The 11256-nt window shown below is 29.0% G+C and overlaps 2 protein-coding genes across 3 annotated transcripts; both read right to left on the bottom strand.

Annotated features, from left to right (window-relative positions):
* Positions 1-403: 403 nt before the first annotated feature.
* LOC108552600 (transketolase) lies at positions 404-5551 on the bottom strand. 2 transcript variants are annotated; one of them, XM_017907231.1, is made up of 8 exons: positions 5321-5551; positions 2692-2837; positions 2417-2606; positions 2067-2301; positions 1853-1996; positions 1607-1780; positions 1310-1525; positions 404-1234 (listed from the first exon to the last, which is right to left on the bottom strand). In XM_017907231.1, exons 1-8 carry the CDS (start codon positions 5425-5427, stop codon positions 557-559), a joined length of 1890 nt encoding a protein of 629 aa, XP_017762720.1. In that variant the 5' UTR covers positions 5428-5551; the 3' UTR covers positions 404-556. The 2 variants fall into 2 exon arrangements, with proteins under 2 accessions (XP_017762720.1, XP_017762721.1); XM_017907232.1 differs by lacking the exon at positions 5321-5551 and adding an exon at positions 3725-3892.
* Positions 5552-8133: 2582 nt separating this feature from the next.
* On the bottom strand, positions 8134-11250 carry LOC108552603 (E3 ubiquitin-protein ligase SIAH1). Its single transcript, XM_017907235.1, has 5 exons — positions 11164-11250; positions 9522-9873; positions 9155-9394; positions 8890-9082; positions 8134-8807 (listed from the first exon to the last, which is right to left on the bottom strand). The coding sequence occupies exons 2-5, from the start codon at positions 9748-9750 to the stop codon at positions 8630-8632; spliced, it is 840 nt and encodes a 279-aa protein (XP_017762724.1). The 5' UTR covers positions 9751-9873; positions 11164-11250; the 3' UTR covers positions 8134-8629.
* Between the last annotated feature and the right edge of the window lie 6 nt (positions 11251-11256).

The following is an 11256-nucleotide window of genomic DNA, read 5'->3' as shown; positions in this document are numbered from 1 at the left end:
CGGGGAATGGTTGACGTTTCTTGTTTAACAGGGAATTGTGGCGCTGCTGTCTCTTCTCGTTTGTTATCTTTCTCTTTATTCGTCTATCCCTATAGCCATTACAAAATTTCTCGACCAATCACAATCCCATTCTTACGGTACGGTTGCGTGATCTAGGGACTTTTGGAGTTTCGAATCCTTATTCTCCTAGTTTCTTAAAACCTCAAACTTCCTTCCAGCGTATTTCGCGCGTAATTTTATAAATTGCGATCTTTCTTGCTTAAAATACCTCTTAATGTAACTCTTGATCGGACATTTTACGCATTCTGTTCTTGTGAATTTTGGCGTAATTTTCTTCGATATCCAATAACGCAAATAAAGTATTTATTCTTTCAGAAAGTATTTATTCATATTTGATATAATATTTAACATCAAAAAGTTGTGCGCTTAAGATAGGTAACGATAAATTTCATACAAAACTCTTCTTGTAAATACAATGTCTATTTACTTATAAAATGATAGTTTTGAAATAGCGACGTTCCTTAATCTAAAAACAGTATCAAATATTCATATAAAATTACATTTTTAACTTCAACAGTTCTTGAACAGCAACAATGATTTTGTTCGAACTAATTCCATATTTATCTAGTAGCGCATTTGGAGGCCCAGAACGTGGCACTTCGTGAACAGCCAACTTCTTAACTACGACATTTCTTTCTAAAGACAGTACTGAAAGAACTGCATCTCCTAGACCACCTTCGGCATAATGATCTTCAACGGTAACAACTCTTCCTTTAACCTCTTTAGCATGCCTTACAATCAATTGAGCATCGAGTGGTTTAATTGTAAATGGATCAATTACTCGAGCATTTACTCCGATGTTAGACAATTCATCAGCAGCCTTAAGTGCTTCGTGCAAAGTTACACCAGCTCCAATCAAAAGAACTTGATCTTTCCCAGAAGATCTAACCACTTTGCCCTTGCCAATGGCAAAAGGTTCTTCATTTTTATATAAAATTGCTGTGGCAGGACGAGAAGTACGTACGAAACATACACCCTTTGTATTAGCTGCTAATTCGATGGCACGCTCCGTTGAAACGGCATCGGATGGGTAAAAGACGGTGGAACCGGGAATTGTACGGAACATAGCTACATCTTCCAAACCCATTTGCGATGGTCCATCCTCTCCAATCGAAACACCGCAATGAGAACCAACGAAATTGACATTCGTTTGTGAAATAGCACCCATACGAATCTATAAAAATAAAAGTTTAAAATATGATTTGAATTTAAATTTCGCAATTTTCCTTTTTCCTTTCCATATTTTTACCTGATCAAAAGCACGGGTAAAGAAAGTAGCAAATGCAGATACAAATGCAACGGTTCTATCTCTGCACGCTGCACCGATTGCTACTCCTACAACATTCTGCTCGGCAATAAAACCTTCTATAAATCTTTTTGGATCAACTGTCTTGATTTTCTCTGCGTATGTAGAATTTTTCGTATCCCCATCTAGAGCAATGACACGAGGGTTGCTCTTTGCCAACTAAATCAAACAGCACAATAAAAATATATTGATAATTACAAATGCATCAAACCCGTGTAATTAAAAAGAAAAGGTACAAACCTTGGCCAAAGCAGTGCCATAAGCCAATCTTGTAGCGACTTGTTCTCCTCGTTTGTAAGACGGAGGCGATGCTAATTTGATGTTACTAATATCTACTACCGGAGCATCATCGACTAATGGTTTTTGAGGATGTAATCCTAAAGGACCAGGATTTATTAACATTCCCGTTAAGTGCTACAATTGAACAATTTATTAATTCATCATATATAAAATCATTTGTCACAGTATGAAAACTATAATCCTTACTTGAATGACTTCATTCGCTTTATCGCCAAGAGGTTTTCCGTGCCAATTTTCTAGATCTTCGATACCAGGGAAATATTTGCCTTTAAACGTCTTTGCAAGAATGGCAGTAGGTCGATCTTTTGTATTTTGTGCTTCATGGAAAGCCTTGTAAAGAAAAATTAAATTTCTTATATTTATAATTAATTTCTATTTATATATAAATATATATACATACCTTAGCCAACTCTTCTACATCATGACCATCAACAACCAATGCATTGAAACCAAAAGCATCAAGTCTTTTGCGGTAGACTTCCATATTATGTTGAAGAGATGTTGGTTCACTTTGACCCAGACGGTTAATATCAAAGATAGCACAAAGATTATCCAACTTATAATAAGATGAAAAGTGAAGTGCTTCCCATATTGATCCTTCTGCTGCTTCTCCATCACCAATTAGACAGTATACACTACAAATATAGTAATATGATGTACAATGATAAATTTATGTTTAATGTTCTTTTACATAAAACCATTTAATACATATGATGTATTACAAGAACGATTATTTTAATATTAACATACCGATAGTTAGCTTTATCCAAATTTTTTCCTACATAAGCCATTCCTGCAGCAACTGAAAGACCTTGACCCAAAGAACCAGTTCCCACATCAACAAAGTTAAGTCTTGGAGTCGGATGTCCTTCCAAATCACTATCAATTTTTCTTAAATTTAATAATTCATTTACTGGAAATAGTCCTGCCTCTGCCCATGCTGCAATTATACAAGTAATATGTATCTTAAAATTTCGCTGTTTCGAAAAATAATTAATTAATATGCATAAATTCAAAGGATTTACCTGCATAAAGAATAGGAGCTGCATGGCCTTTGCTTAGCACAAATCTATCGCTACTTGGATCACGTGGTGCCGAAACTTTGTAACGCATCGTATGAAAGAATAAGACGGACATAATTTCTGCCATAGACGAACATGATGTTGGATGCCTACACAAAAATACGAAAAAAAAAAGAATAAGAACCCTTTAGAATAACATTAATAAAAAATTCGAAAATATCAAATTTATATAAGATAACGCTGAATATATATTATCATTAGTTCCATAATCAAAACGAATTATCTTCAAAGGTGATAAAGGTCATCACTCCTGATCGTACGATCGTTGAATACTAAGTACAATTGTAGTTATATAACATGATCTGTACAAAACAAAAACACTGGTTATTCTTTACATTATAAATTACAAATTTCTTATTTCCTATTACATTTTTTATATAACAATAAATTTAATAGCAAAATTTATTTTATTAACATTGATTAAATAAGATAAACTGCAAAGTAGCAAATTAATTAATTAATCTTAAACAAATTATTAATTAATTATTCTGGATCGTGTGTAGTCCTTCATATTTTTCCGAATAATAATATTTAATTCTATTTTCATGTTAGCAATCACATATAATATCACACATAATAATACAACGTAATGACAAAATATTGATTATTAATTGTTAATTTTGCCATCTGGTTAAAAATTTTAAATAAAATGAGACGATAAAATGTATTTACATATAAAGTGGCTGTAATTTATAACTATACCATTTTGATGTAAAAGTTTCCAGCAATTTCGCAAAATTTTAACTACCTGAAATATAACGGTTTTTTTTTTTTTAATCTTTTCAGTTACGATCATTGCAAGGTACTTCAAGGAAAAACTTAAGATATCAAGAAAGAACATCAACATATCGGCAGTACCAGTCCACATTTCAGGATAATAAAATTTTAAAATAACAATGATAAAAAAAAAAAAAAAAATTTGAATTCTAGCTACGAGATACCAAAATTTATGAACAATTTTTTATTTGTATCCTACCCGCTTTTCGATGCCTCTGTTGCTTGAATACATTCAATGCGAAGCTTGTTCGCAAGATCTTGGAGTTTTTCCATATTCGTATCGCGGACCATTTTCAAGTTTAGGCAAATCTTATTTCAAGTCGTTTCTCAACGAGCATTCGATAACAACTGAGAGACATAACCTTTTGCAAAGTATCTGCGCGTCGAAACTCCCTACTTACTTCCAAACAGCTTATCGTAGATTTCAAAATTGACACGTTCACGTTCCATGGATATGGATGGAAGCTTTTTGAAACTCCTACTACTGTTACCGCGACCATACGTTATATCGATAATAAGAAAACCACATGCACATATAACACAAGTATATACAATAATCTGAATAATAAGAATACCTTATCAATACCGTTTTTGTACCATATTTCAAAGCAGTAATTTGCTTTAACAAAATAACTTATAAATACTTAATCTTTTGTAATAGTACTATACTTATCGATAGCAGTTACAAGTAATTCGTGAAATTTTTGTTACTTTATTATACAATCATTTATATTATATATTTTCTTATAAAAATTATAGTTATAGCAAAAGGACAAATAATAAATTAACTTTTTAAATTGTACAAAGAATTTGTACCTTTATCGTGGCAAATATCAATAAATTTTTAAATGTTTAATAGAATTGATCGATATTCAAAATTTTTTATCGTTTAGCATTCATACGTTCGTTACGTAACGATATCATAGCGTGCATTTTCGTATCGTGCACGTGTTAAGTATGCGGTTGCTATGTATAAAAGGAGGCATAAGAAAACATGGTACCGACTTCCTGGCTACATTTGCAACTCTTCATTTAAACACTTGAACTTCTTTTTTACTGTTAAACACGTCACAATTCTTAACTGACCATCAAATTGTTATTGTTAATAATATATAAATATAATTTGATACGACTTTAAATTATGTTAACATGGTACGCATTTATAGGTTCATTTTTCTTAATCAATAAAGGATTTATCAGGAAGAATCTATACCTACATTTAAAAAATTTATTTATTTATAATTAGATTTTCAGTTAAAACTTATTTAATATTTTATGCTATTTTAATCAGTAATTGTTACCAATAATAATTAACAACAGTTTTAAATAACTATTTTGAAGTTAATTTTTTATCATTGCATAGATTTCTAATAAATGCACAAATATGTTATGCAATTACAAAATTACCTTGAACTGTGAATCGTGATGTAATGAGATGTTAAAAAATGATATAGCATACGTACATAACTTAAATAAGTAAATTATGTGAAAGCAAATTAACAATGTACTGAGTGAAAATTTTCCAAGATCTCAATCTTAGTAAGAATGTTACAGGAAAAATTATGGGCATATTGTGCAATAAATCGACTACAGAGCAAATATTCTTTTTTCAAATCACTTTTATCAGAATAATTTTTCCCGCGATTTTGCAAATGTTCGAATTTGTTTAAATTGACATACAAAAGTAATAAAAAAATTGTTAATGTTATGTCAATTTATATTGATTTACAAAAAAGCTATTCAATGAACACTTGATTAATGAAATTGCTATCATAAAGTATAATATCATACATACCCGGATTTACTAGCTTGTGTAGCATTAATTGAATGAATTCTCAACTTTGTCGCAATATCTTTCAATTCTTGAATGGTTTTCGCTTCTGGTTTGTGGTAATTTGCCATTTTTTTCGTTTATATTGTATCGACTTCTTCAAACGCTTATAGTACTATGAGAAAACTTTAGAAAAATGCTGACGAGACGTGATTCCTTACAAGTAGAATTTACGCACGCACGAAGTTGAATATAGAGAAGAATTCAAACTCTAAATTCAAGCGATTAGTTCCAATAATACGCTTAGATGGTTCATAGATGGCACTGTACTATAATATAATAGTTATAAAGTATTTCTTTTGATAAAAAATAAAGAAAAATGAACAATTTTAAACGTTATTTATAAACTTAAAAGAATATTTTAATGTAATTTTAATTAATCTTTAAGCTTGATTTTTTAAATAAATTAACATGTACACATTAAATTATATTATCTATATGTAATACAAATATGGAAGCGATATCTTAATGAAACTTACACGTACAATATTAATTTAATAACAAATTTATTCGACGTTTAGGAACAGGATTTGTAGTGTCATATTTAATACTACCAATATCGAAGTATTTATTCGTGATTTTATACGTAATCGAAAATAAATTATTCAATTAAAATTACGAGAATATGTAGAAATCTTAGTATTAAATTATTAAAAAAAAAAATCATAATTCATAAAAATATATGTGGTATGTAGAATCAAAATAGAAATTATAATCTAATATACATCCTTACACTGCCTGTATATTGGCAGTGTAGACATATACATATATAATCCAGTCCTTAATTTAACATTACTTTTAGAAAATTTCTTTTTACATTGCAATGAAAAGTATTAAATTTTTAATTTTACTATTAACTAATACTTAATATTTATAGCGAATATGTTGTTTAAAAATTTAACTTAGTTTTACAAAATTTCAAAAACATATGCAATTGGAAAGTGAATGAACTATTTTTTGTGATTGTATTGGTATAAATATTTGTATACCATTATTATCTGTAAGAATAAATTGCTATAATAAACAATTAAACCTTACATTGTGATGAATTTGAAATTTATATCTAAATAATATTATTAAATTATATGTATATACATTTTACTTAGCGATATATCATCCTTTTAACGAAATTCGTACTTTAATACTCGGGACGATCATTAATGACGATAATTCAATAAGATCGTATTTAATTATTAGCGTACTTTTTTTTTTCAATATTTTATCCGATCAGTTTTATCCTAGTTCTATGATCAAGCTTTTTAATATAATAGCTCTCCAACAAATGTCTTTAATTACATTTAAGTGTGCAAAATATGCGGTTCCACTGATACATTACAACTATAAGGGAAGGAGGTATTTCTATAGTGTCTGATAGTGTAACAATAACGTGAACGTTAGATTCAAACGTCTTTTTTTAGTAACCGCCAAAATTGCTGAAACTTTAAAATTATCGAAATTAAATATTTTCTTTAATAATACATTTATGTAAACTTAGAAATAATAATGTAAGTTTTATACGCATATATATACATATATATAAATACACTTTTATATATTTATATATCATGTACGCTTATATATTTATATATACTTATACATATGCATAACATGCAATTGGTTCCCATATTCATTTGAACTTCATGTCTATGCATGTTGACATGATAATTTACATTACCAATTAATAATTTTATCACATGTAAAATTTGTTCTATTTACAGTAATCTTTCATCTACGCCTGGAATGCTCAAGTAATTTATGTCCAATTCATGGTGGTGTAAGAACGATTCTTTCTCATATTTCGTTTTGACCTGAGAATCTCAAATTTGATTAAGATCAAGCCCATGAAATTTTAACTTTACTTGAACGCACAAACATTAATTTTTACATCTCTAATTTTTTATGCATTTCTTTAAAATCAATATTTAAAGATTACATTCTTTCTTGTTAGATTTAATATACGACACTTAAAAGATTTATACGGACGATAATTTAAAGATTATGTACAACGTCACTTATTATCTACTAAACTACTATGCAACAATTTAATGAATCTATATATTCCTGAAATTATAACTTCTTATACAAATTTATCCATTCCTGTGTCAATAAAAAAGGATGACATTGCGCAATTTTATTCTATCAATTTGCATCCGTTTATCGTATACCATCTACTTTCGTGTTCCCGTATATATTGCTGATACATGTACTTCAATTCTTTGTTCCTTATAAAATTAATACAAGTTGAAACAATGTTGTCAATTATTATAATGTTCATAGCAAATAATAATTTTGTACGTTATACAAACAAAAAAATTTGTAGTGATTAAATAATCGTAATTGCTCCTAATTGAATACACTGAAATAATTATAAATTCTTAGTAGCATATTTTTAGAGTTATTACTAATTTTTGATTTAATATGATTTTTTATATGATCTAAAGTTATTTTTATTCTGAAGTTTTTGGAACATAAAGAACAGAAAGCAAAAGGTATAAAGTATCGAGTGTGAAAAATAAATGTAATGCAAGTTTTAATTTAAAAAAAGTAAAATTGCTTAAAAAAGAACTTATTTATTAATTATAGTTATAGACGAAGTTAAGATATTATAATAAATATGCAAGCATACGAAATTTCTAAATAAAAATAAATAATAACGGATATATGCTTAGTACACTCAATTCAATTTGATTACTATATATAGTAAAAAATTACGTATAGAGGACTTTTTCAGGTATGTGTTTTGAATTTTTGTTTATAATGCCATGCTTTATATTAACAGATCATAATTGATCATTTAATGAAAACTATATTTCTTTTCGTAAAATATAACGTTATTTCTATAAAGAATGTGTTTACATTAGAAAGCATCAAAATTAAAAAGAGAATTGCTTCTATAAAAATTGTCTCAGTAAAATGTGACTAAAAGAACACGATAACGATGTGCAATAGGTGTCAGGTACATTTTGGAATTGATGTTATACTCAGTGCTAAAGCTTTAAAGTCAGCATAAGTATACTGAAAGATTGTTTATTGTTTCAATGTGTAGTGTTAATATCATATACAAGTACACTTTAAAGCTTCTATAGAGAGATCCTGTTACTGAGCGTTTGATTACTGTGCTTCATCAACACATTCCAAACATTTCCTAACATCCATATTGCTAATATTTATCTGTGGTAACGTAAAAAAAATGCTATATGTACATAACGGGTAATCAGTACAAACTCTGCACGATACGTTTAAAAGATTTTACACTGCTTTTTCCAGCTTTCCTCATGCCATAGAAATTGTAACATTAATTCCTAGATTTCCATTATCGGCAAATAATTGCGCGATGGAGGTGTCAAATACAAGGCAGTCTGAATTTAAAATTGCAGATGAAACACCTTCGTGAATCGAACGCGGCATAGCTTCCCATGTCAGGCGTCTTTTATGCCCATTCAGTTCTAGTCTATTAAACATACATATTTATATTACATCGCTATTTGTTTCAGTTCACAATCCGCAGTAACTATTATGTATATTATATTTACCTATAAGCAAAATTTTCTGCTTGTTTCCTTGATCCAATCAATTGAACAATTGCAAAAAATTGTTGATGTCCATCATATTTCTCTTGTTTTTCAAGCACTAGCATAAAATGATGACCAAAACAGGATTGCATCATTACCCAATCCACTGCACCAGGAAGATTAATATCTGTGGCTAAAAAAACAATGTCTTCTCCTATAACAAAAAAAATTTAAGCATTTGTCTAATTAGAGAAACGCCAATATATGTCTTATTTAACAAAAGTACCTTGAAGAGTAGTAATGCTTTTGTGACTCATAACAAGATGCGGCATTACTTGTTCAAGAGAACCTTGCCATTTACAAGAAGCACCTGGACAAGGACAACTGTATGGACGGAATTCACATGCATCTTCATGATCTGCCTTTTCAGTATGCACTAATGAGACTGTGCATCCACTTGTTGAATATTTGCAAGGAAACATCACGTTGCCTGCTACTTTTTCCATAGCCAGATTGCGGATATTACCTGTATTTTAGATTCATGAATATATTATTATAATCTTCCTTACATTTCAATATTGAAATTGTACATTAAAATAATATTAATAGTCCTTTTTATTTCTGCAAATTCGATTTTAAAATTAACAACATACCTAATGGACCTCTACAGGTAGGACAGCAGTTGAGTTTAGGTCTGCAATTACTACAAACAAGGTGTCCACTCTGGCATTGTAAGATTGGTGGAAGAACATAATCAAAGCAAACTGGACATTCAAATAGACTTGCTAAGTCAGTTGAGCTGCTTAGAGATGATACTGTAGACGCAGAGGAGCTTGCAACACTCCTCCCTCTCTTTCCTGTACTAATACTTAATTGGGACATCTTTTTCTTTTATTCTATGTATCAAACAAGAACACTTTGCCTCTTAGTTGACAAGAAAATCCATTTATTTTGAAGATGTTTAATAAATGCGATGCATTCTGGAATGAATCATCCACCTCATATCTGTAAATTATTTGAATATTAGAGTAACATTAGAGAACATTGCATGTATAAATATAAAAACTTTATATTTTTTAATATTTAAACAATTCATTGAATTCTACAACTATATCCTTGTACAATATGAAAGTTACTTTAACATGTTGGAAAATATATTCATGACACACATGTATTTATCTTGCAATGTGTATAATCTGAGAAAAGATTATATGCTGTCAGTGTTATCATATCTTATCCATTTAAAATAATGAACTTTCGCATTATATATAAATATATAAATATATATATATCACTCTACAAACATGAGATGTTATTAATGATGAATTTGATTTCTTTCAAGTTTGTAATTAATTCAATTAGTAAATTATTTATGGTTACACAAAAGTAACATGAACATTGCAAAATATATTTTTTGACCTTCATATTTTTGTTACTTATAGAATGTGTTATATTCTATCTTCCAATAGAATATCTAGAATATTTATATTATGTCTTTTAACTATAAAGACAACTGGCTATAATATATTATATACATATATTTATATTTGTTTGACATTGAAATGATGCAACAAAAATTTTGATCAATGCAATACTTGTTTTATGTCTACTCAATTAATTTTTACTTAACCAATACTATACTAGAATTTATTGCCAAAAAATATTTAGAACATGTATGTACAGCTCATATTATTATAATATGAATATAAATTTAAATATAACACTCATATTTTTTATAACGCACTTGTATTTAGCTAAATCATTTTGTGCAAAAACAAGATAATTGATTTATATAATTTACTGGACGATTTACACGTATTGTTCGTGTCTCTTGTCAAATCAATTAATACAAGAATAAAAGATTCAAATTCTAGTCGAAATTGTTACAAGAGAAAATGCCGTTTATAACTTAGTATCCATAATATAGCATAAGTAACGAAGATTACGTTGCATTGATTGCATGACTATTTATCGCGTGCGCGTCAATTATCATTGTCTTTTCAGTAAACCTTCATAGGAAAGCTTGATAAATATTCCTTGAAGAACTTAATAAATTTTCAAACGATATCGTATTCGCGGGTTATTAAATCCGAAAAGTAACAAACAGGAAAAGTTTTGCGGAATAATATCGTGAAGCGAGTTACAAATCACGAGTCACAGCGAATCAGCAATCAACAAATAAACAATGCGCGAGAAATAAGAAAGCGGATGATTCTTTCGTGCAAATTTCTACGTAAGAAACAAAATGAAATGTATACATTTACAACTTTGATAAAAATATATATTTAAACTTACCGAATTACCAAACATATTAGTACGTCACTCGATGCATACACTGGTTTTCGCGCGATTAAGGTCGGAAAATAGTGAGTTAAATGTATGAGAAAG

Source organism: Eufriesea mexicana, unplaced genomic scaffold, assembly GCF_001483705.2.
Source record: "Eufriesea mexicana isolate 0111107269 unplaced genomic scaffold, ASM148370v2 scaffold7348, whole genome shotgun sequence".
Taxonomy (NCBI): domain Eukaryota; kingdom Metazoa; phylum Arthropoda; class Insecta; order Hymenoptera; family Apidae; genus Eufriesea; species Eufriesea mexicana.
This window is presented reverse-complemented; position numbering and strand designations above follow the sequence as displayed.